The sequence below is a fragment of the Oncorhynchus masou genome, chromosome 25 (assembly GCF_036934945.1).
Source record: "Oncorhynchus masou masou isolate Uvic2021 chromosome 25, UVic_Omas_1.1, whole genome shotgun sequence".
Taxonomy (NCBI): domain Eukaryota; kingdom Metazoa; phylum Chordata; class Actinopteri; order Salmoniformes; family Salmonidae; genus Oncorhynchus; species Oncorhynchus masou.
Window position 1 is genome coordinate 29,750,548 of NC_088236.1, and position 26,433 is coordinate 29,776,980.

The window sequence follows — 26,433 nt, forward strand, 5'->3', positions numbered from 1 at the left end:
CAGAGGATGTAGAGAGGGGGACAGAGGAGGGAAGTGGGAGGGGGAGATAGCGGGAGGGAGACGGAAACAGAGAGAGTACTATTACCGAGAAAAAGGAGGGATGGCAGAGGGGGGATGAGAGAGGGAGGGGTAATAACTCCACAGTAGCATCCATATTTGGGAAGAATGTGTCTCCCCAGTCCTCAATAATAAAACCAGTCTACCATAGACTCTATCTCTTTCCCCACTGCCCATCTTCCCATACCTTCTGACCTGTATTGTACAGTACTCTATGTAACTTCACCACCTACTACCACATGTTACTGCACATGCCGTGTGTTAGAGAGATGTGGACAGAGAGGGGCCTTCATGGGAATGGATCTCAGAGAGAGGCTACAGCGAATATATGGATTAGTGGAGAGAAAGAATGAGAGAGATTTTAGATGAGAACACCAGTTCCCATGGTTTAACTTGGGACCGATGAGAGCAATGAGCTGACAGAGGAAAATGGAAGCGGTTTGGATGGGATGGGGGTAAAAGTGGGGGGCGGGGATGGATAGATAGAGGGGTGTATGGGGAGAGAAGGGGTGTAGATAGAAAGGGGGTAGAGGATGGAGTAACAGAACAGACTCCCTGCTGGGTGCTGGCTAGATCAGCATTAGCAGCATATAAAAGGGAGGATTTAACTCTGCCTCCTGTCAGGGCTCTTTCTGGACCATGCCTGGGAAACTGGGCTGGGCGTGTCTGTGTGTATGTGTGAGCAGGTGTGTGTGTGGGCATGCAGGCATGTCTAACAGTATAATTTCTCTCTCTCTCTTTCTCCCCCCCCCTCTCTCTCTCTCTCTCTTTCTCCCCCCCCTCCTCTCTGTCTCTCTCTCTCTTTCTCCCTCTCTCTCTCTCTCTCTCTCTCTCTCTCTCTCCCCCCCCCTCTCTCTCTCTCTCTCTGTCTCTCTCTCTCTCTCTCTGTCTCTCTCTCCCTCTGCCTTTCTCTCTCTCCCTCTCCCTCTCCCTCTCTCAGGGGTTGTTCCAGCAGCGAGACAGAGAGTGAGGCAGGGGACCTGTTGGACCAGCAGTTTGAGGAGCTCAACAACAAACTCAACTCTGTGACTGACCCCACAGGCTTCCTCCGCATGGTGTCCAGAAACAACCTGTTCAACAGGTGAGACAGACACTGTGTGAGACACTGACCTCCAAGAGTAGTTAGTTGGAGGACTCCAGTGGAGAAAGAGAGCCTTTAAAAGTTCATCTCTAATTCCCCACATTCCCATAATAAGAGAGCTATCTGATGGGGGACAGGATCCTGTTAGGTAGGGGAATTCATTAGAATATTAGCTTTCTGTCAAAATAGTATTTTCTCCTTTGTTTAGCCAGCTCAGAAGCATGTGAATCCTCCTTATTCAATCCACTCGTTCTTTAATGGGCTGCCGGTAATAATCCACTTGTTCTTTAATGGACTGCCGGTAATAATCCACTCATTCTTTAATGGGCTGCCGGTAATAATCCACTTGTTCTTTAATGGGCTGCCAGTAATAATCCACTCATTCTTTAATGGGCTGCCGGTAATAATCCACTTGTTCTTTAATGGGCTGCCGGTAATAATCCACTCTTTCTTTAATGGTCTGCCGGTAATAATCCACTTGTTCTTTAATGGGCTGCCGGTAATAATCCACTCGTTCTTTAATGAGCTGCCGGTAATAATCCACTTGTTCTTTAATGGTCTGCCGGTAATAATCCACTCATTCTTTAATGGGCTGCCGGTAATAATCCACTTGTTCTTTAAAGGGCTGCCGGTAATAATCCAGTCTTTCTTTAATGGGCTGCCGGTAATAATCCAGTCTTTCTTTAATGGGCTGCCGGTAATAATCCAGTCATTCTTAATGGGCTGCCGGTAATAATCCAGTCTTTCTTTAATGGGCTGTCGGTAATAATCCAGTCATTCTTTAATGGGCTGCCGGTAATAATCCAGTCATTCTTTAATGGGCTGCCGGTAATAATCCAGTCATTCTTAATGGGCTGCCGGTAATAATCCAGTCTTTCTTTAATGGGCTGTCGGTAATAATCCAGTCATTCTTTAATGGGCTGCCGGTAATAATCCAGTCATTCTTTAATGGGCTGCCGGTAATAATCCAGTCATTCTTTAATGGGCTGCCGGTAATAATCCACTCATTCTTTAATGGGCTGCCGGTAATAATCCAGTCATTCTTTAATGGGCTGCCGGTAATAATCCAGTCATTCTTTAATGGGCTGCCGGTAATAATCCAGTCATTCTTTAATGGGCTGCTAATAATCCACTCATTCTTTAATGGGCTGCCGGTAATAATCCACTCATTCTTTAATGGGCTGCCGGTAATAATCCACTCATTCTTTAATGGGCTGCCGGTAATAATCCAGTCATTCTTTAATGGGCTGCCGGTAATAATCCAGTCATTCTTTAATGGGCTGCCGGTAATAATCCACTCATTCTTTAAAGGGCTGCCGGTAATAATCCACTCATTCTTTAATGGGCTGCCGGTAATAATCCACTCATTCTTTAATGGGCTGCCGGTAATAATCCAGTCATTCTTTAATGGGCTGCCGGTAATAATCCACTTATTCTTAATGGGCTGCCGGTAATAATCCACTCATTATTTTATCTGAATCATAAAGCCCCTTGTGTTTAAGAGCCACTGGTCAATCTCACGAAAGCAAAGGAAAATAAAGAAAGGCTCATTGTCATTTCAAGCCACACATCTTGGGGATTTGATATCAATATAACATGTGGCTAGCAAGGCTTCTCTTTTATTTGTTTTCTTATCATTTATTTCTTGTTTGCAAATTTTAGTCCCTTTGCTGTGTGAGTTTTAGACTGTTGACGTAAGAAAGTTACATCATTCTCTTAATTACTTTTTATTCAGAGAATAGATTGTATTAGGAGCGAAAAACATTTAAATGAAGGATGTATCAACAATAGTACAAAGACCAAGGTAGAAGACACAGGGATTCTGAGCATGAACGAAGGATTGCAGAGTTCCTGGCAAGGTGTCTGAATGTCTGACGTGATCTTTGACCTCATCTATCTCTGAGGAGAGCTACGAAGTCAAAATATGAAGGAGCTAGCTTTTCTGATTGAAAAGTCACCTCATCTGTAATCTTCGAAACCCAGAACTAAAATGTTGTGTAATTGCATCAGATGCTCGATTAAGTTCTGGGGGGAAACGTGTTAGAAAATAAACTAAAACGAGGAGCGGAATCAGGGCGGTAGCTCCTCCCCTCTCACTTTGCAAGTTACAGTCAAGTCTATGGCCCAAATGTCCCTCCCCTTCCGACATCGTGATTCGTCCAAATGATCACTGGCAAAAACAAATGCACAGGAACAAAGTCGTCGCATCCCACAGTCTATTGACAGATGCTACAATACTATTTAATGTACGTGCGTCTGTCCACAAGAGATGACCTACTCTGTAATCTCACTTTGTAAAGCATAACAGAGCTCTTCAATCAGATGTCCCTAGACATTGAGTAGCAGTAAAGGAGGCCTTTGAGTGGCTATCAGCCTTATTGGTGCAGTAGTATGACATGACTGAGTCCACTGAGTCCACTACCCTTAACCTCCTAGCCTTCTGCTTTTAGCCTTTCCTTCTCAACATTCCCCTTTCTCTTGGTCAACCCGTCTCTCTTTTTTATCCCTTTTCTTCACTCGACCCTCGTTTCCTCTCACGCTCCTCCTGTCAGACTAACAAACTATTGTCTTTCCCTCTGAGGCCTGGGAGAGAGCTGGCAGACTGGAGGAGAGCCTGTGGTCCAGGGGTACCACCAGGAGGGCAGAATGAAGAGAGGGGGGCTGGGGGGGGGGGCAGACGGGGAGGCTGGTTGTTACAGCAGATGGATAGCAATAGTCGTGTGCCCCGTGGAGCCTGAGCCTGGCTGTGTGTAAACAAAGTGGAAGGCTCATCTACCCACAGCGGCCATTACGGCACTTCTCAGGTTGCCGCACAGCACATCTGCCCAAGCAGGGAGCCATCACTCTCTCTTCATTACACAGCACACACAGCATTTGTATTCAGCAGGACTGCTAATGTTGAGCAGCAGAGCATCTTACAGCTGTCGAGCTCAGACAGGCAAGGTGCTGCGACATAAAAGCCTTGTGCACATATTCAATAGTGAGCAGAACAAAATGAGTGTCATTCACGTTGGGTGGATCGTTGGAAGTTTTCCAGTGTAAGCTTTCGTTAGCTTCATGCCAGGTAGCTGGGTAGATAGTTGGAGAGAGGGGCGGGACAAAGAGGCAGGGGAGGTGTCACCTTTTCTCTCTCTCCTGCAGTGAGTCTGTCAGGTCCAGAGGTCTCACGCTACACTCCCCTCCACAGTTCTACAGTCACACATCGCCATCTAGTGGACATTTATATTATCTCAAATGCACAATTGATTTTATTTAGTGTGCTGTGCTATATCACATTCTACATGCCATACTACAGTACAGTGTTGTGCCATTAATACATTTCCCACAGGAACTGCTGCTGTCTCACCAGGGGGCACTTCCGATGCAGCACTCTGCTGGCTGGCTGGCACTAGGCACAGTTCCTCAACCAAAAAGACCATTTCTAGTACTCTCACTGTGTGTGTGTGTGTGTGTGTGTGTGTGTGTGTGTGTGTGTGTGTGTGTGTGTGTGTGTGTGTGTGTGTGTGTGTTGCCTAAAACCACTATGCCTATGTGCCAGTGTGAATAGCTGTGCCATCTGAAATGAACACCAATGTGTTTTTGTGTTTTGTAGGAGCTGCCAGAGTATGACTAGCCTGTTCAGTAACACCGTGTCCCCAGCCAAAGATGGCTGCTCCTCTCTGCCCCGCCGACCCAGCAACCTCAACAAACCTCCTCTCCGTGCCCTCTACGACCTGCTCATCGCACCCATGGAAGGGGTGAGCATATGACCTGTGTGTGTGTGTGCGCATTTGATAGAGAGGGGAAGAGGAAAGACAGAAAGTGTTTATACTACAGTAAGTCCAATATCAATACCACTCATCACTCCCTGTCTCTGTTTGTCCAGGGCCTGATGCATTCCAGTGGTCCCGTGGGCAGACACAGACAGCTGGTGTTGGTGTTGGAGGGGGAGTTGTACCTCATTCCCTTCGCCCTGCTGAAGGGCAGCTCCTCTAATGAGTACCTGTATGAACGCTTCAGCCTCATCGCCGTGCCCTCCATCCAGGGTCTGGGAATCAGCTCCAAGGTCAGAATACTTGGCTTTTATTTGAATGCCATCACTTCTTTTATTTCTGTTACTACCACTGTCAAGCCCCTGTTACATTCTATCATCGTCATCATTGGCCTTTCTCAATGTGTCCTCAGGGTCATTCTCGGCGGGCGGGGCCGGCTTCCTGTGGGGGCGTGTCCATGGCAGCTGTTGTGGGTAACCCTCGTCTGCCGTCCTCTGTGATGGACCGCTGGCTGTGGGGGCCCATGCCCTCGGCCGAGGAGGAGGCCCTCATGGTGTCTGAGCTGCTGGGCTGCCATCCACTGGCTGGATCCTCTGCCACCAAGGAGAGGGTGATGAGTGCCCTCACCCAGGCCGAGTGTGCCCACTTCGCTACCCACATCTCCTGGAAGCTGGCCGCCCTGGTGCTCACACCCAACCCAGAGAGCATACCCGGCGGGGCAGGGGTGGGTGTGGGGACTGGAGGGAGAGGGGCAGGGGGCGGGAAGAGAGGCAGTGGAGGCAAGGGCAGGAAGGGCTCATTTGGGAGCAGCTACACCATCCCAGAGAGCCTGCACCTGCAGGATGATGGGAGCGACGCTGAGAGTATCTGTGACAGCCCTCCCCTGCAGGAGTTCCTGCTCACCGCTGCTGATATACTGGACCTGAGGCTGCCTGTCAAACTGGTGGTGCTGGGGTGAGTGGACCAGGAGAGGGGCGGCTGGCCTAATGTGGAACACCTCTTATTTCAAGTGGTCCTGGAGAGGGGGGAACCAGATTCTATAACAAAATGTCCACTCTGTTATCCACTGATAGTTATGTAGTTATGCTGTGGTAGATATAGTTGACAGAGCAGTAGTCTCGTATTGGTGATAGAGGGTTATGAAACCAGTGTGTGTGTGTGTGTGTGTGTGTTTGCGTGTGTGTGTGTGTCTTATCAACAGCTCATACCAGGAGTCCAGCAGTAAGGTGACAGCAGACGGTGTGGTAGGTCTGACCAGGGCCTTCCTGGCTGCTGGGGCCCAGTGTGTCCTGGTGTCTCTGTGGCCTGTTCCTGTGTCAGCCTCCAAAGTGTTCATCCATGCCTTTTACACCGCTCTGCTCAACGGGACCAAGGCCAGCGCTGCCCTCGCAGACGCCATGAAGACTGTCCAGAGCAGCAAGCTGTACTCCCACCCCTCCAACTGGGCAGGTTAGGGACATTCTACTTCCACACACTCAGTACTCCCACCCCTCCAACTGGGCAGGTTAGGGACATTCTACTTCCACACACTCAGTACTCCCACCCCTCCAACTGGGCAGGTTAGGGACATTCTACTTCCACACACTCAGTACTCCCACCCCTCCAACTGGGCAGGTTAGGGACATTCTACTTCCACACACTCAGTACTCCCACCCCTCCAACTGGGCAGGTTAGGGACATTCTACTTCCACACACTCAGTACTCCCACCCCTCCAACTGGGCAGGTTAGGGACATTCTACTTCCACACACTCAGTACTCCCACCCCTCCAACTGGGCAGGTTAGGGACATTCTACTTCCACACACTCAGTACTCCCACCCCTCCAACTGGGCAGGTTAGGGACATTCTACTTCCACACACTCAGTACTCCCACCCCTCCAACTGGGCAGGTTAGGGACATTCTACCTCCACACACTCAGTACTCCCACCCCTCCAACTGGGCAGGTTAGTGACATTCTACTTCCACACACTCAGTACTCCCACCCCTCCAACTGGGCAGGTTAGGGACATTCTACTTCCACACACTCAGTACTCCCACCCCTCCAACTGGGCAGGTTAGTGACATTCTACTTCCACACACTCAGTACTCCCACCCCTCCAACTGGGCAGGTTAGGGACATTCTACCTCCACACACTCAGTACTCCCACCCCTCCAACTGGGCAGGTTAGTGAAATTCTACTTCCACACACTCAGTACTCCCACCCCTCCAACTGGGCAGGTTAGGGACATTCTACTTCCACACACTCAGTACTCCCACCCCTCCAACTGGGCAGGTTAGGGACATTCTACTTCCACACACTCAGTACTCCCACCCCTCCAACTGGGCAGGTTAGGGACATTCTACTTCCACACACTCAGTACTCCCACCCCTCCAACTGGGCAGGTTAGTGACATTCTACTTCCACACACTCAGTACTCCCACCCCTCCAACTGGGCAGGTTAGTGACATTCTACCTCCACACACTCAGTACTCCCACCCTCCAACTGGGCAGGTTAGGGACATTCTACTTCCACACACTCAGTACTCCCACCCCTCCAACTGGGCAGGTTAGGGACATTCTACCTCCACACACTCAGTACTCCCACCCCTCCAACTGGGCAGGTTAGTGACATTCTACCTCCACACACTCAGTACTCCCACCCCTCCAACTGGGCAGGTTAGTGACATTCTACTTCCACACACTCAGTACTCCCACCCCTCCAACTGGGCAGGTTAGGGACATTCTACCTCCACACACTCAGTACTCCCACCCCTCCAACTGGGCAGGTTAGTGACATTCTACCTCCACACACTCAGTACTCCCACCCCTCCAACTGGGCAGGTTAGTGACATTCTACTTCCACACACTCAGTACTCCCACCCCTCCAACTGGGCAGGTTAGGGACATTCTACTTCCACACACTCAGTACTCCCACCCCTCCAACTGGGCAGGTTAGTGACATTCTACCTCCACACACTCAGTACTCCCACCCCTCCAACTGGGCAGGTTAGTGACATTCTACCTCCACACACTCAGTACTCCCACCCCTCCAACTGGGCAGGTTAGTGACATTCTACTTCCACACACTCAGTACTCCCACCCCTCCAACTGGGCAGGTTAGGGACATTCTACTTCCACACACTCAGTACTCCCACCCCTCCAACTGGGCAGGTTAGTGACATTCTACCTCCACACACTCAGTACTCCCACCCCTCCAACTGGGCAGGTTAGTGACATTCTACCTCCACACACTCAGTACTCCCACCCCTCCAACTGGGCAGGTTAGGGACATTCTACCTACTTCCACACAATCAGATTGGCTTGGTTTGTCACCTCCAACTGAGTAGATCCCAGTTCACCCATGTTCCCAATTGTGTCATAATTACTTTCTGTTTACCCAACTGGACTCTCACTGTCTGCATCTCTCTTTTCCTCTCCTTCCTGTTGATCTTGTGGGTGTGTCTGTCCAGGCTACATGCTTATTGGTAATGATGTGAAGCTGAACAGCCCCTCGTCCCTGATTGGCCAGGCACTAGCAGAGATCCTACAGTATCCAGAGAGAGCACGGGATGCTCTGCGGGTCTTACTGCACCTTGTGAGGGTCAAATACACACACACACACACACACACACACACACACACACACACACTCTTACATTAGTCTAAATCTCCCTGTCCCCACCAGGTGGAGAAGTCTCTCCAGAGGATTCAGAACGGCCAGCGTAACTCCATGTACACGTCCCAGCAGAGTGTGGAGAACAAGGTGGGGGGCGTCCCAGGCTGGCATGCCCTGCTGACCGCTGTTGGCTTCCGCCTGGACTCGGCTGGCACCGGCATCCCTGCTGCTGTCTTCTTCCCCACAGCAGACCCTGGAGACAGGCTGCAGCAGTGTAGCACCACCCTGCAGTCAATACTTGGTAGGCTGTGATCCTTGGCAGGAGGACATGGGACTGGGGATAGGACAGTGAGATGGAGAACAGCTCCAAACATGAACTGGGCCTCCATCTTTCTACTATAGAATATCAAAAGTTACAATACTGCTTATCAGGTGGCTTTGTGTGCTTTTTACCAACACACAGATAGTATAACCAGTGTTTTACTCTTCTACTGAATGTATGGTATATTAAATGCAGCTTGAAAGAATGCTGAATAATGAACCATGTGCTTTAATCTTGTCTCCCAGGTCTACCGCCACCAGCTCTCCAAGCCCTGTGTAAACTCATCACCGCCTCCGAGGCAGGAGAACAGCTCATCAACCGGGTAGGCCCCAGCACCACAGCAGCACAGTGTTACTGCTCACCACTGGAGTGTAGTATTTAGTGTCTTGCAACTCCAAAGAGGGAGACATTGTGTGTTATGAAGGAAACAGAAACCCGACTCTTCCCATTATCTGAGCCGCTGGGGACTTACTTCATTTTTATATATATATATATTATTATTATTTTTTTACTTTTATTTAACCAGACAAGTCAGTTAATTAAGAACAAATTCTTAATTACAATGACGAAAAATTGTGCGCCGCCCTATGGGACTCCCAATCACGGCCGGATTGGAGCCATTAAAGGCCCAGTGCAGTCAAAATTCAGTGTTCCTGTGTTTTGTACCATATTGTACAACAGCTGATGAAAATAACACTGTAAAAGTGTGTTATTTCCTAATAGTTGTTGCTTGAAAATACAATCTACACAGGACCTTTTAATCAGCCTGTTTGTATGGGTGGTGTTTCAGCCTGCCTGGTGACATCACCAGGCGATACATTGTGTAATAGACCAATAACGTTTCATTTTACTGTATTTATTTATCTGTAAGTATTGTCCCCCACGATGAAATCGGGGAGGGGACTGTGGATCTGTCTCCGTCTGTTATTATGTTCTTACAATAGTCGCGATATATCAGACAGCATTGCGTCTTGGCTTAGAGATCTGACATTTACAAAATTGTACTGATTGTCCCAAGAGGAGAGGAGAGCTATAGTAATGAAATGTACGATAGTCACACAATATATCTCAGACACCACTGGCCCGAACTTGACGAAACTTGGGTGAATGATGCGCCTTGTCATAGAGATCTGTCATGTTTACTGTTGTTTGTATTTAATTTTTACTGCTATAGGGCTATTGTTATTGCTATTATTATTGCTTGGATAACCTTATCTACTATTATGTCTAGATTTTTGTTTTTCATTCTTTGTGAGGTATCACTGACTGAATTATCACTGCGAATCATTGTAATGTTTGCCTATGTGTCAATTGTTTCCTTAAGGGATGTGTTGCCAACTGGAGATTTGACACTAAAATACAATTTCATTAATTAATTATTTCATTCAATCATTCATTCATGAATTAATTCAACAAAGAGAGTACCAAACCTCTCTGCCAATAACAACTAGTTTTAAGTTTTCCCCTACCCACTCAGATCACTCCAAGACAGTCCTAGCTTGCTTGAGAAATAAACTCAGCAAAAAAAAGAAACGTCCTCTCACTGTCAACTGCGTTGATTTTCAGCAAACTTAACATGTGTAAATATTTGTATGAACATAAGAAGATTCAACAACTGAGACATAAACTGAACAAGTTCCACAGACATGTGACTAACAGAAATGGAATAATGTGTCCCTGAACAAAGGGGGTGTCAAAATCAAAAGTAACAGTCAGTATCTGGTGTGGCCACCAGCTGCATTAAGTACTGCAGTGCATCTCCTCCTCATGGACTGCACCAGATTTGCCAGTTCTTGCTGTGAGATGTTACCCCACTCTTCCACCAAGGCACCTGCAAGTTCCCGGACATTTCTGGGGGGAAATGGCCCTAGCCATCACCCTCCGATCCAACAGGCCCCAGACATGCTCAATGGGATTGAGATCCGAGCTCTTCGCTGGCCATGGCAGAACACTGACATTACTGTCTTGCAGGGAATCACGCACAGAACGAGCAGTATGGCTGGTGGCATTGTCATGCTGGAGGGTCATGTCAGGATGACCCTGCAGGAAGGGCACCACATGAGGGAGAATGATGTCTTCTCTGTAACGCACAGCGTTGAGATTGCCTGCAATGACAACAAGCTCAGTCCAATGATGCTGTGACACACCACCCCAGACCATGACGGACCCTCCACCTCCAAATCGATCCTGCTCCAGAGTACAGGCCTCGGTGTAACGCTCATTCCTTCGACGATAAACGCAAATCCGACCATCATCCCTGGTGAGACAAAACCGCGACTCGTCAGTGAAGAGCACTTTTTGCCAGTCCTGTCTGGTCCAGCAATGGTGGGTTTGTGCCCATAGGTGACGTTGTTGCCGGTGATGTCTGGTGAGGACCTGCCTTACAACAGGCCTACAAGCCCCCAGTCCAGCCTCTCTCAGCCTATTGTGGACTGTCTGAGCACTGATGGAGGGATTGTGTGTTCCTGGTGTAACTCGGGCAGTTGTTGTTGCCATCCATCCAGAAAGGGATTTGGGCTTTTGTTTCAACATTGGTGGTGACCATAACATTTGAAACATACCAAGCATGTATGATACATGAGGTATTCCTGACATCACACCGCATAGGCAACTATGTATGGTGATTCAATAGTTTTGTGTAATATGTGTGTAATGTATGACACACGACCCATCAGTTGTGTTTTTCTGTTTCCCTTTGTGTCCCCATTTGACCCTACCTCTCTGCTCTTTGTGAATGGCCTGTCATGTATGCATGCACTAAAAGCCTCTTCTCTCTCTCCTGCCCCTGTCTCTAACTTGCGGTCTGAAGGCTGTTAAAAATATGGTGGGAATGGTAAGTGTGCCTCCCCTTCCCCTCTACACCCCATCCCACCCCTCTCCATTTCACTGCTGCTTTAAACCACCTAGCACAATCCTCTTGCATCAACTTTAACTGAGCAATAGATGCATGTGAAGCACGCTCTGTTCTTTAGCACTTACAGTATGTACTGTATGTAGTTTTCTTGTGGTGTGATTTTCATATGAGCCATTGGGCTTCCAATCTCACCTTTATTTGTTTTTATCTGTATTGTTGTCTATCACTTATTTTCTTTGGTGCAAATAAATGAAACTTCAACATGTCTCATGCAGTTCCAGTTGCTGACCTCTACTAGCTCCAAGTTTATAGTGCTGTTTGGGCCAACATTCCACTGCTGGGCAGTGCAGCATTATGAGTGTTCTTGGGTTTACAACCCTGGTTCACTCAAGGCCAGGATGAAAGGATGAACATTCCACGTATAAACAAACAGCATGAACAGAGAAGAGAAAGGGAAGAGGGCATGTTAATCAAGTGGTGACATTACTTCAGGTCAGTTTGACAAAGGTTTCTCTGTTCCAGGCTGAATAATCCCTAAACAGTGAGGGTGAGTGTGGCCCGGGGGTCACGTGTTAAAATCCCACAGAGGAGGAGGAGATGGTTCCCTCCTAATCTAAATCACCCTGGGCCACGCTCCACAGTAAAGCTACTGTAGTTCTGAGAGGCTGAAGAGCCAATCCCCTGGGAACTAACATCAACAGGGTCAAAGGGCAGAGGCAGAGTTACTAAACCTGCCAAAAATGAACATTCCTCTGCCACAACAGAGATGGGCATGGTGGAAGTCATTTTATGACACTGGTGTATGGAGGAAAACAGTTGACTTGAGCACAAGCATCACACATTTGTCAGTTTTGTTCTACTTCACTACTTAAAAAGTATATCCACTTGGTCTATCAGTAGAAATTGATCAACAACTCAGGTCCATAAAAGTTGGTATAGACCAGTTAAAGGTATATAGCTTCCTCCTTTACTCCTGTCTGACCTCCTGTATTGCTCTCCTCTTCTGCCCCTCCAGCTCCACCAGGTGCTGGTCCAGCTGCAGACAGGGGAGAAGGAGCAGGACTTCTCTCTGCTGCCCATCCAGGTGTCCATCAGTGTGCAGCTCTGGAGACTGCCAGGCTGCCATGAATTTCTGGCTGCACTAGGTGAGATACAGTATATCAATAAAATAATTATCCAAATGGATATAATTTCCTTATTTGTCAGTAGTAGGAGCAGCTGTATGTGTGGTATGTGTGCTAGGCAGGTATGTGTGCTGTATTTATGCTAGGCAGGTATGTGTGCTGTATGTATGCTAGGCAGGTATGTGTGCTGTATGTATGCTAGGCAGGTATGTGTGCTGTATGTATGCTAGGCAGGTATGTGTGCTGTATGTATACTAGGCAGGTATGGGTGCTGTACGTGTGCTGTATGTATGCTAGGCAGGTATGTGTGCTGTATGTATGCTAGGCAGGTATGTGTGCTGTGTGTATGCTATGCAGGTATGGGTGCTGTGTGTATGCTAGGCAGGTATGGGTGCTGTGTGTATGCTGTATGTGTGCTGTATGTATGCTTGGCAGGTATGTGTGCTGTTTGTATGCTAGGCAGGTATGTGTGCTGTGTGTATGCTAGGCAGGTATGTGTGCTGTGTGTATGCTAGGCAGGTATGTGTGCTGTGTGTATGCTAGGCAGGTATGTGTGCTGTATGTATGCTAGGCAGGTATGTGTGCTAGGCTGGTATGGGTGCTGTATGTGTGCTGTATGTATGCTAGGCAGGTATGTGTGCTGTTTGTGTGCTGTATGTATGCTAGGCAGGTATGTGTGCTATATGTATGCTAGGCCGGTATGTGTGCTAGGCTGGTATGGGTGCTGTATGTGTGCTGTATGTATGCTAGGCAGGTATGTGTGCTGTTTGTGTGCTGTATGTATGCTAGGCAGGTATGTGTGCTGTTTGTATGCTAGGCAGGTATGTGTGCTGTGTGTATGCTAGGCAGGTATGTGTGCTGTGTGTATGCTAGGCAGGTATGTGTGCTGTATGTATGCTAGGCAGGTATGTGTGCTGTATGTATGCTAGGCAGGTATGTGTGCTAGGCTGGTATGGGTGCTGTATGTGTGCTGTATGTATGCTAGGCAGGTATGTGTGCTGTTTGTGTGCTGTATGTATGCTAGGCAGGTATGTGTGCTGTATGTATGCTAGGCATGGTGCTAGGCTGGTATGGGTGCTGTATGTATGCTGTATGTATGCTAGGCAGGTATGTGTGCTGTTTGTGTGCTGTATGTATGCTAGGCAGGTATGTGTGCTGTTTGTATGCTAGGCAGGTATGTGTGCTGTATGTGTGCTAGGCAGGTACGTGTGCTGTATGTGTGCTGTATGTATGCTAGGCAGGTATGTGTGCTGTATGTATTCTAGGCAGGTATGTGTGCTGTATGTATGCTAGGCAGGTATGTGTGCTGTATCTATGCTAGGCAGGTATGTGTGCTGTATGTGTACTAGGCAGGTATGTGTGCTGTATCTATGCTAGGCAGGTATGTGTGCTGTATGTATACTAGGCAGGTATGTGTGCTGTATCTATGCTAGGCAGGTATGTGTGCTGTATGTATACTAGGCAGGTATGTGTGCTGCAGGTATGTGTGCTGTATGTATACTAGGCAGGTATGTGTGCTGTATCTATGCTAGGCAGGTATGTGTGCTGTATGTATAATAGGCAGGTATGTGTGCTGCAGGTATGTGTGCTGTATGTGTACTAGGCAGGTATGTGTGCTGTATCTATGCTAGGCAGGTATGTGTGCTGTATGTATACTAGGCAGGTGTGTGTGCTGTATCTATGCTAGGCAGGTATGTGTGCTGTATGTATACTAGGCAGGTATGTGTGCTGTATGTATACTAGGCAGGTATGTGTGCTGTATGTGTACTAGGCAGGTATGTGTGCTGTATGTGTACTAGGCAGGTATGTGTGCTGTATGTGTGCTTGTCAGGTATGTGTGCTGTATGTGCTCTAGGCAGGTATGCTAGGCATGTATATGTGCTGTATGTATGCTAGGCAGGTATGTGTGCTGTATGTGTGCTAGGCTGGTAGAGTAACTGTCTTTTGTGTGTGCAGGATTTGACCTGTGTGAGGTGGGTCAGGAGGAGGTGGTACTGAAGACGGGCAAGCAAGCCAACCGCCGCACCATGCACTTTGCCCTCCAGTCCCTGCTGGCACTGTTTGGTATGTATTTGTAGATACACAGTGATTAATGATTATAGTTGACTGATACATGATACATTAATGTATACCATAACATGTTTACCCTTACAATTATTTCCCACTCTTCCCCCTCCCCCTGGCTCTCTCCCTCTCTCCCAGACTCCACAGAGCTGCCAAAGCGTCTCAGCCTGGACAGCTCGTCCTCCCTGGAGTCTCTGGCCTCGGCCCAGTTTGTCTCCAACCCCCTACCACTGGGCTACCCCAGCCTGCCCTTCTCCCCACCCTGCCTGGACAGTCTGGCCTCAGACGCCATCTCCGTCTACAGCCTGAGCTCCGTGGCCTCCACCATGAGCTTTGCCTCCAAATCAGAGTGTGACTTCCTGGGCCATCGACAGCGTGGTGGGGCCACAGCACACTTCTCTGCCCACAAGCACCCGCACATTCCCCGCAGTCGCTCCTCTCCTCACGGGGCGGCTGCAGCAGCAGCAGGTGTGGGCCGGGGAGATGACGAGGAGTATGAAGGCTTTTCCATCATCAGCAGTGAGCCTCTGGGAAGCCACTGTGACTCCCTGCCTCTACCTCCGGGTCACGGGCAGCGCCACCTCCACCGTGGGGGCAGGGGTGTTGTCAGTAGTTCCAGCTCGGGCACTGGGCGGGGTTACCAGGTGTCTGTGTCGTCTCGAGGCAGTGTCAGTACCCCCACCTCCCCGGTCAAGACCAGCCTGGTTCCCAGCCCCAACCCTCCCCTCCAGAAGGTGCCAGGCAAGGTGAGCAGCTCAGACACAGGTGAGTCGGACCAGTCCAGCACTGAGACAGATAGCACCGTCAAGTCCCAGGAGGAGAAGACTGTCCCTCTGGACCCCCAGGAGCTGGCCCAGAAGATTCTGGAGGAGACCCAGAGCCACCTGCGGGCGGTGGGGAGTTTACAACGGGCTGGGGCTGAGGGGGCTGCAGCTGGAGCTACCTCAGCCAGGAGCTCTGCCTTCCGCTCCTCAGAGACCAGCGCCTTCAGCCGTCCCAGCAGCAGCGCCAGTGTCCGTGTCCAGTCCTCCCCACGACCCAAACCTCCCTCCCGCTCTTCCTCCCTGCAGAAGATCAGCTCTGGTTACAACAGCCCTGCAGCCTCTGAGACCTCTCTAAAGGATGGCAGTCACCCCTCCCCCACCCTGGACAGCCATGCCCAATTCAAGCTCAAATACCCCAGCTCCCCCTATAGTGGTCACATCTCCCGCTCTCCCAGTAACGTGTCCCCCAGCTCTGGCCACCAGTCCCCGGCTTGCAGTGCCCCATCCCCAGCTCTCTCCTACTCCTCCACGGGCTCTGCCTGCTCCAGCCCTGCCGATGCCCCAGACCTGGACCGCCTCAGGAGGGGCGTCATCGATGAGAAGGTTGTGGCCATCCACAACCTGAAGACATTCTGGGCCAACACAGCGTCCCAGCAACAGCAGCAGCATCTGGGTCCAGTCCGGGCTCTCCGTGGCGCCCCAGGACCCCTGGTCTCTGCCAAGAGAGATGTGCTGAGCCTTCTGAACCTCTCCCCACGACACTGCTCCCCCAGCGACGCCCAAGACAGCCTGGAGCTGCGGGAGCTGGGGCTGCAGTCGTTGGACAGGGGCAACAAGAACCCTTCCAATGGACACAACCCCAGAAAGATGGCCCCCTCGCCCTCTATTTCCACCAGCAGCAGCCCTGGTGCTCGCTCTATCAGACTACCTGCCGGCAATGGATACAAGTTCCTCTCCCCTGGCAGGTTTTTCCCATCTTCCAAATGCTGAGACACTTTAAATGTCCTCTTTCCTGTATTTTGCCTACCACTTGATATCCTTTGTACTGGGGGAGTTGGGCACTTTCTGGAGGGTCACTATTGGCCCACCGAACTTGATTGACAATGAAAAGTACATAATCAGCCAATGAGAGTGATCCCTCAGAGGCTCATGAATGCTTAGAAAGTGTCTCGTCATTGTACCCATAACACTGTCAATGGCAATGAGAAATACTCAAAGACCTGATACTGTGTTTGTTTGTGTGTGTGTGTGTGTGTGTCAGGTAGACTTCAATGCCAATCGGTATTTCCTCCAAAAAATGTGCTATTTGTGTGGGCCAAGATGAAACCGCTCCAACTGGTCTCCTCCATTCTATTTTTGTTTCAATTTAATGATTATTGTTATTATTATTGTTTGTTATTAATATTATTATTATTATTATTATTGTTTTGTAAATTAAATCTATTGTTTCACAATCAGTATTAAGTGTTTTTATATTATAAAAAAAAGTTAACAAAATTGTACCATGTAAAGATGGATAAATAAAAAAAATAAAAAATATTACATATTTTTTATTGAAATAGAAACGGGCATTTTGCCTGATTTCTTTGTGAATTGAGTGTCTGCTCCACAGCATGGATTCCCTTGCTATTCAATGTTAAGTACCATGAATGACTTTTTTGTCCATGATTTTGGAAATTAAACAAGGAAGTGTCATGACAACCATCTCTGTCATTTATCAGTAAACCTGTTTCAATAAAAATCATGTTTGCTTTCTAATATTTTAGCCTTATTTTATTGCGTTGACGATTTAGCATGCTCATGAAAATGCTGTATCACTGCATTAATGACTTTGGAAAAATCTTGTGACCACAATACACAGATTACTGTGGGCAGTGCAATTACACATCAGAGGAGAAGTGCTCACCAAGATATTGTACGATGAACACCATAATGGTAAGTTGTTTTGGATAAGAGTGTCTGCTAAATAACTAAAATGTTAGTGTAAAATTAGTGCTGATCTAGCATCAGGTCCTCCCTCTACATGTAATCTTAATAATTAAGCTCATAAAACTCTGAGACGTTTTATGAATACTGGCCCTGTGCTCCAGTGACGTGTGGTGAGGTCGGTGGCTGGGTAGGCATGGGCTATTATCAAATAAACCTTAATGAAGCCCAAGTTCACCATACAACAGATACAGTTGAAGTCGGAAGTTTATTATTAAAACTCGCTTTTCAACCATTCCACAAATATCTTGTTAACAAACTAGTTTTGGCAAGTCGGTGCATGACACAAGTAATTTTTCCAACAATTGTTTACAGACAGATTACTTCACTTATAATTCACTGAATTACAATTCCTTACAATTCCAGTGGGTCATAAGTTTACATACACTAAGTATGACTGTGCCTTAGAAACAGCTTGCAAAATTCCAGAAAATGATGTCATGGCTTTAGAAGCTTCTCATAGCCTAATTTAAATCATTTGAGTCAATTGGAGGTGTACCTGTGGATGAATTTCAAGGCCTACCTTCAAACTCTGTCTGCTTGAAAATCAAAAGAAATCAGCCAAGACCTTAAGAAAAAAATGGGAAACCTCCACAAGTCTAGTTCATCCTTAGGAGCAAGTTCAAATGCCATGTTCATCTGTACAAACAATAGTACGCAAGTATAAACACCATGGGACCACGCAGCCGTCATGCCGCTCAGGAAAGAAACGCATTCTGACACCTAGAGATGAGCGTACCTTGGTGTGAAAAGTGCAAATCAATCCCAGAACAACAGCAATGGACCTTGTGAAGATGCTGGAGGAATGTTATGTTTGGAGGAAAAAGGGGGAGGCTTGCAAGCCGAAGAACATCATCCCAAGTGTGGAGCAGGGGGGTGGCAGCATCATGTTGTGTGGGTGCTTTGTTGCAGGAGGGACTGGTGCACTTCACAAAATAGACGGCATCATGAGGACGGGAAATTATGTGGATATATTGAAGAAACATCTCAAGACATCAGTCAGGAAGTTAAACTTGGTCGCAAATGGGTCTTCCAAATGGACAATGACCTCGAGCATTCTTTCAAAGTTGTGGCAAAATGGCTTAAGGTCAATAAAGTCAAGATATTGGAGTGGCCATCACAAAGCCCTGACCTCAATCCCATAGAAAATTTGTGAGCAGAACTGAAAAAGCATGTGCGAGCAAGGAGGCCTACTAACCTGACTCAGTTACACCAGCTCTGTCAGGAGGAATGGGCCAAAATTCACCCAACTTATTGTGGGAAGCTTGTGGAAGGCTACCTGAAACATTTGACTCAGGTTAAACAAATTAAAGGCAATTCTACCAAATACTAAGTGAGTGTATGTAAACTTCTGACCCAATGGGAATGTGATGAAAGAAATAAAAGCTGAAAAAAATAATTCTCTCTACTATTATTCTGACATTTCACATTCTTAAAATAAATTCGTGATCCTAACTGACCTAAAACAGGGAATTTTTACTTGGATTAAATGTCAGGAATTGTGGAAAAAACTGAGTTTAAATGTATTTGGCTCAGGTGTATGTAAACGTCCGACTTCAACTGTAGCTCCAACAACCAGAGAGACAAAGACTATTATCCAAAGATTCTTTTTTTCTTTCAAATATTTTTATTGAACACACACAAGAATGGTGTATAGGTATAAAAGACAGGTATACAATTCTTATCTAAACATAAAAGAGCAGACAGGAACAACAAGACCCAGAATTCTGGGTACAAAACAAATAATACAAAACAGACATACAGAACCCCCCACTTATTCCCCCCCTTTACCCCCCCTTATTCCTCCCTGTTCCCCCCCAACTGCTCTGGTGACTGGGCCAGCACATGCTGCCCAAAGGTAGATTAAAATATTACCATTGAGAGTGCGTTAAAATGTACAAATTCACAGCGCCGACTTGTCCAAGTAGGAGAGGAAAGGCTTCCAGATTTGATCAACTGTTTATAATTTATTGTTCAGAATATATCTAATTCTTTCTAAGTGTACAGTGTTTGCCAATTCGCTGAGCCATAATTTGGTAGAGGGCCCTTCCCTCCTTTTCCAAAACAACAAGATTAGTTTATTTGCCAGAATGAGACTGTAAGAGATGAGTTGTTTTGGGGGGTAATCTGTTTAGGGAATCAGACACTCCTTGAAGTCTCCAAAACTTCAGAGAGAAAAAAAAATCCTAAAAATTCCACACCAATTACCATACAAGCTAGAGCATAGGGCAAAGCAGTGGAGTAGTGTACCCTGCACAGCCTGACATGTAGGGGATGTATCAGGAAATATCTTATGCAGTTTAGTTTTGGAATAGTGTAATTTGTGTAATACCTTGAATTGTATGAGACGATGTCTGGGGTTAATGCAGCTATTTTGTATAAACTCCAAGCTCTCTTCCCAGTCTGCCACCAAAATGTCAATGAAAAAATGTCAGTGAAAAGCGTCATATAGACGCGATATCAGTTTGTCTGAGGTGGGGCATATTTTTATGCATCCGTCAAACATGGAAGGTTTAGCATTCCCAAATGTTGGGAGGTGTTTTCTAACATAGTCTCTAATTTGTAGGTATCTGAAAAAGTTACTTCTGGGAAGATTATACGTTTCCCTCAACAACTCAAAGGAAGTAAAGGTCCCTTCTATATATAAATCCCCTATGGTACTTATCCCCAACTCTCCCCATCGCTCAAAGGTGTTATCAAGGTTAGAGGGGGCAAAGGAGGGATTCCTGGTGACAGGGAGCATGAATGACATTGGTCTAAGCTCAAAGTGGACTTTAATTTGCTTCCAGATTCGAACTGTGCTATGTATAATAGGACTGTTACAATAAAGTGACATCTCCAGATTGACAGGCGACAAAATCACAGCGCCAATAGAGAAGGGGTGACACTCCTCACGCTCCATACTAAACCAGCTGGATGATGGAAGTGCGTCATCCAGCTAAAACGTAACAGCGCGGAGGTTAGCGGCCCAGTAATAAAATATAACATTTGGGAGAGACAATCCTCCTTCCATCTTGGATTTACAGAGGTATTTTTTACCTATCCTGTGTAAATCCCAGAGCAGTTGTGGGAAGAAGACCATTTTAATAGCATTAATTCTTCCGAGCAGAGAAATTGGGTGAGTTCTCCAAAATTGTATGTTTGCCTTGAGTTTTTGTATCAGAGAGGGGAAATTCTCTTTAAATAGTAAGGAGTATTGTTTGGTAACTACAATTCCTAGGTAGGTACATTTTTCTGAAGATGACTTAACTGGGAGATGTTGTAGCCAGGAGGTGTTTTGCAACCGTATGGGCATTAATTCACTCTTGTTCCAATTTATTCTGTATCCCGAGAAGGTATGAAATAAATTAATCACATCAAGAATAGCTGGAATACTAGCCTGGGGTTCTGTTACATAGAGGAGAATGTCATCTGCGTATAGGTAAATCTTATTTAGAGTATCTTTAGTATTACAGCTGTGTATTGCTGCATGAGATCTAATCTGAATTAAGGTTCAATAATTAGGGCGAAGAGCATAGGCGACAGCACACAACCCTGCCTTGTCCCTCTGTAAATGTTAAATCGAGGCGACAATGATTGGTTAGTGAGTATTCTCACACAGGGGTTCCTATATAAAACCTGGATCCAATTTATGAACCCATCTCCAATATTACATTTCTGTAGGACCTTGAATAGATAGGGCCACTCAACTTGGTCAAAGGCCTTTTCGGCGTCAAGAGATATGACGGCAAGGTCCACGTTGGGTAACCTCTGAGAATACATAATGTTGAAGAGGCGCCTTAGATTGAAGAATGAGTTTCTGTTAGGGGTAAAGCCGGTCTGGTCCGAATGGACCAATTTGCCAATTAAAGTGCTAAGCTTGTTAGCCAGAGTTTTTGCTAAAATCTTTTGGTCTATATTAAGGAGCGATATTGGTCTGTATGACCCTACCTCTTCTGGATCTTTACCCTTCTTATGTATAACTGTAATGAACGCTTCGTCCAAAGTAGAAGGGAGAGCTCCATCCTCATTGGCCTGAACTAACATTTTGTGCAGGTAGTGAGAGAGCATGTTGCTGAATGTTTTATAGAATTCACCAGGGTATCCATCTGGGCCCGGGGTCTTGCCACTCTTTAGAGATTTAATTGTTTCTCAAATTTCTTCCTGGTTCAGGGCAGGAATGTATATAGAGTCTTATAAAACTGCCGGAATCTGTCATTGATGTCTTTGGGGGAAGAGAGTAATTCGCCAGATGCAGATTTAAATTTGTGAATCATTCGGTCACTCACATTTTTTCGAAGTTGTCTGGCAGTAATTTGCCGCCAACAAAGCGGAGGGATCTACGGGTGGAGGGGGGTCTACGTCCCGCACCGGAGTCGCCGCCGTGAAGGGATGCCCACCTGCTGGACCCTCCCCTTTAGAGTCAGGTTTTGCGGCCGGAGTCCGCACCTTTGGGGGGGGGGTTACTGTCACACCCTGGACATAGTGAGGTTTTTATGATCTTTTTTGGTTAGGCCAGGGTGTGACTAGGGTGGGCATTCTAGTTTCTTTATTTCTATGTTTGTGTGGTTCTCAATCAGAGGCAACTGTCTATCATTGTCTCTGATTGGGGATCAAATATAAGTTGTCCTTTTCCTTCAGGTTTTTGGGGTAGTTATTTTCTGATTAGTGTCTGCACCTGACAGAACTGTTCCGTTTTTTCATTTTGTTAGTGTTTTTGAGTAATAAAGAATTATGAACACTTACCACGCTGCATTTTGGTTCATGCCTTCCGACGAGAGACGTTACAACCAGTCAAAAGTTTGGACACACCTACTCATTCAATGTTTTTTCTTAATTTTTATTTTTTTCTACATTGTAGAATAACAGTGAAAACATCAAAACTATGAAATAATACATATGGAATCATGTAGTAACCAAAAAAGTGTTAAACATGTCAAAATATATTTGAGATTTGAGATTCTTCAAGTATCCACACTTGGCCTTGATAACAGCTTTGCACATGCTTGGCATTCTTTCAACCAGCTTCATGAGGTAGTCCTGTAGAATGCATTTCAATTAACAGGTCAGCCTTGTTAAAAGTTCATTTGTGGAATATCTTTCCTTCTTAATGCGTTTGAGCCAATAAGTTGTGTTGTGATAAGGTAGGGGATGTAGACCAGAAGATAGCCCTATCTGGTAAAAGACCAAGTCATAGAACAGCTCAAATAAGCAAAGAGATAAAGGTCAGCTCAAATACTTTAAGACATGAAGGTCAGTCAATTCTGAACTTTTCAAGAACCTTGAATGTTTCTTCAAGTACAGTCGCAAAAACCATCATGCGCTATGATGAAATAAGCTCAAATAAGTGGCTCACATGAGGACTGCCACAGGAAAGGAAGACCCAAAGTTACCTCTACTGCAGAGGATAAGTCCATTAGAGTTAACTGCACCTCAGATTGCAGCCCAAATAAGTGCTTCACAGAGTTCAAGTAACAGACACATCTCAACATCAACTGTTCAGAGGAGTCTGCGTGAATCAGGCCTTCATGGGTCGAATTGCTGCAAAGAAACCATTACTAAAGGACACCAAGAAGAAGAAGAGACTTGCTTGAGCCAAGAAACACAAGCAAAGGAAATTAGACCGATGGAAATCTGTCCTTTGGTCTGATGAGTCCAAATATAAGATTCTTGGTTCCAACCACGGTATCTTTGTGAAATTCAGAGTAGGTGAACGGATGATCTCTGCATGTGTTTGCCACCGTAAAACATAGAGGATGAGGTGTGATGGTGTGGGGGTGCTTTGCTGGTGACACTGTCTGTGATGTATTTAGAATTCAAGGCACACTTAACCAGCATGGCTACCACAGCATTCTGCAGTGATACGTCATCCCATCTGATTTGCGCTTAGCGGGACTATCATTTGTTTTTCAACAGGACAATGACCCAAAACACACCTCTGTGTGCTATTTGGGGCTATTTGACCAAGAAGGAGAGTGATGAAGTGCTGCATCAAATGAACTGGCCTCCACAATAACTCGACCTCAACCCAATTGAGATGGTTTGGGATGAGTTGGACTGCAGAGTGAAGGAAAAGCAGCCAACAAGTGCTCAGCATATGTGGGAACTCCTTCAAGACTGTTGGAAAAGCATTGCAGGTGAAGCTGGTTGAAAGAATGCCAAGAGTGTGTAAAGCTGTCATCATGACAAAGGGTGGTTACTTTGAAGAATCTAACATATATATATATAATATGTATATATATATATATAAACTTTTGATGGTATATATATATATATACATATATATTTAATTCAAGAAAATGACTTATTTGACACTTTTTTGGTTACTACATGATTCCATATGTGTTATGTCATAGTTTTAATGTCTTCACTATTAATCTACAATGTAGAAAAACCCCTCCCCCTCCCCCCCTCCCCCTCCTCCCTCTCTGAATCCTCCTCCCCTCCCCCCTCCTCCCTCTCTGCAACCATTTTGAGTTTGTGTGTCCAAACTTTTGAGTGGTACTGTAAACACAGTTGAAGTCAGAAGTTTACATATACACCTGAGCCAAATACATTTAAACTCAGTTTTTCACAATTCCTGACATTTAATTCAAGTAACAATTCCCTGTCTTTGGTCAGCTAGGATCACCACTTTATTTTAAGAATGTGAAATGTCAGAATAATAGTAGAGAGAGTGATTTTTTCAGCTTTTATTTCTTTCATCACATTCCCAATGGGTCAGAAGTTTACATACACTCAATTAGTATTTGGTAGCATTGCCTTTAAATTGTTTAACTCGGGTCAAACGTTTCGGGTAGCCTTCCACAAGCTTCCCACAATAAGTTGGGTGAATTTTGGCCCATTCCTCCTGACAGAGCTGGTGTAACTGAGTCAGGTTTGTAGGCCTTGCTTGCACACACTTTTTCAGTTCTGCTCACAAATTTTCTTTGGGATTGAGGTCCGGGCTTTGTGATGGCCACTCCAATACCTTGACTTTGTTATCCATAAGCCATTTTGCCACAACTTTGGAAATATGCTTGGGGTCATTGTCCATTTGGAAGACCCATTTGTGACCAAGCTTTAACTTCCTGACTGATGTCTTGAGATGTTGCTTCAATATATCCACATAATTTCCCGTCCTCATGATGCCATCTATTTTGTGAAGTGCACCAGTCCCTCCTGCAGCAAAGCACCCCCACAACATGATGCTGCCATGCCCGTGCTTCACTGTTGGGATGGTGTTGTTTGGCTTGCAAGCCTCCCCCTTTTTCCTCCAAACATAACGATGGTCATTATGGCCAAACAGTTCTATATTTGTTTCATCAGACCAGAGAACATTTCTCCAAAAGGTACAATCTTTGTCCCCATGTGCAGTTGCAAACCGTTGTCTGGCTTTTTTATGGCGGTTTTGGAGCAGTGGCTTCTTCCTTGTTGAGCGGCCTTTCAGGTTATGTCGATATAGGACTCGTTTTACTGTGGATATAGATAGATACCTTTGCACCTGTTTCCTCCAGCATCTTCACAAGGACCTCTGCTGTTGTTCTGGGATTTTCACACCAAAGTATGTTCATCTCTAGGAGACAGAACGCGTCTCCTTCCTGAGCGGTATGACGGCTGCGTGTGGTCCCACAATGTTTATACTTGCGTACTACTGTTTGTACAGATGATCGTGGTACCTTCAGTTGTTTGGAAATTGCTCCCAAGGATGATCCAGACTTGTGGAGGTCTCCAATTTTTTTTCTTGAGGTCTTGGCTGATTTATTTTGATTTTCACATGATGTCAACAAATAGGCACTGAGTTTGAAGGTTGAAGTTGAAATACATCCTCAGGTACACCTCGAATTGACTCAGATGTGAATTAGCCTATGAGAAGCTTCATTGTTTGGAATTTTCCAAGCTGTTTAAAGGCACAGTCAACTTAGTGTATGTAAACTTCTGACCCACTGGAATTGTGATACAGTGAATTAAGTGAAATAATCAGTCTGTAAACAATTGTTGGAGAAATGACTTGAGTCATGCACAAAGTAGCTGTCCTAACCGACTTGCCAAAAATATAGTTTGTTAACAAGACATTTGTGGAGTGGTTGACAAACAAGTTTTAACGACTCCAACCTAAGTGCATGTAAACTTCTGCCTTCAACTGTATATATATAGTGGCTTCAGAAAGTATTCATTCCACTTGACTTAATCCACAAGTGTTGTGTTACAGCCTGAATTCAAATTGGATAAAACAAACTTCTTCTTTTTATCTCACCTATCTACACACAATGCACCATAATGACAAAATGAAACATATTTTAAGACATCTTTGCAAATATATTGAAAATGTATTAGAGAAATATATAATTTTCATAGGTTTTCACACCCCTGAGTCAATACTTTGTAGAATCACCTTTGGCAACAATTACAGCTGTGAGTATTTCAGGGTAAGTCTCTAAGAATTTGATGGGAAACATTTTCCTATTACTCTTTTCAAAACTCTTCAAGCTCTGTCAAATTGGATGTTAATCATTGGTAGACATCCATTTTCAGGTCTTGCAATAGATTTTCAAGTAGATTTAAATTAAACCTGTAACTCAGCCATTCAGGATCATTCTGTGTCTTCTTGGTAAGAAACTCCAGTGTAGATTTGGCCTTTATGTTTTAGGTTGTTGTCCTGCTGAAAAGTGAATTCATCACCCAGTGTCTGTTGGAAAGCAATATGGAGAGTGGTACTCAGTAATGTGTTGTATTTGATTTGCCTCAAACATAAAACTTGTATTCAGGACAAAAAGTTAATTGCTTTGCCACATTCTTTGCAGTATTACTTTAGTGCCTTGTTGCAAACAGGATGGAAGGTTTGGGAATATTTGTATTCCGTACAGGCTTCC

General features: G+C 45.8%; 1 protein-coding gene across 2 annotated transcripts in view; it reads left to right on the forward strand.

Moving 5' to 3' along the window:
* The window catches only part of LOC135514089 (tetratricopeptide repeat protein 28-like), a 225,495-nt gene extending 208,127 nt beyond the window's left edge, over positions 1–17,368 (forward strand). Inside the window, exons 13-24 of one of the 2 annotated variants that reach the window (XM_064937284.1) lie at positions 998–1,138; positions 4,731–4,875; positions 5,004–5,183; positions 5,303–5,844; positions 6,092–6,339; positions 8,343–8,467; positions 8,558–8,789; positions 9,056–9,132; positions 11,620–11,643; positions 12,680–12,809; positions 14,745–14,852; positions 14,991–17,368. In XM_064937284.1, the coding sequence (XP_064793356.1) occupies positions 998–1,138; positions 4,731–4,875; positions 5,004–5,183; positions 5,303–5,844; positions 6,092–6,339; positions 8,343–8,467; positions 8,558–8,789; positions 9,056–9,132; positions 11,620–11,643; positions 12,680–12,809; positions 14,745–14,852; positions 14,991–16,606 (3,568 nt within the window). In that variant the 3' untranslated portion in view covers positions 16,607–17,368. The remainder of the gene's footprint in view (positions 1–997; positions 1,139–4,730; positions 4,876–5,003; positions 5,184–5,302; positions 5,845–6,091; positions 6,340–8,342; positions 8,468–8,557; positions 8,790–9,055; positions 9,133–11,619; positions 11,644–12,679; positions 12,810–14,744; positions 14,853–14,990) is intronic. The other variant, XM_064937285.1, reaches the window with a different exon arrangement.
* Positions 17,369–26,433: the final 9,065 nt, after the last annotated feature.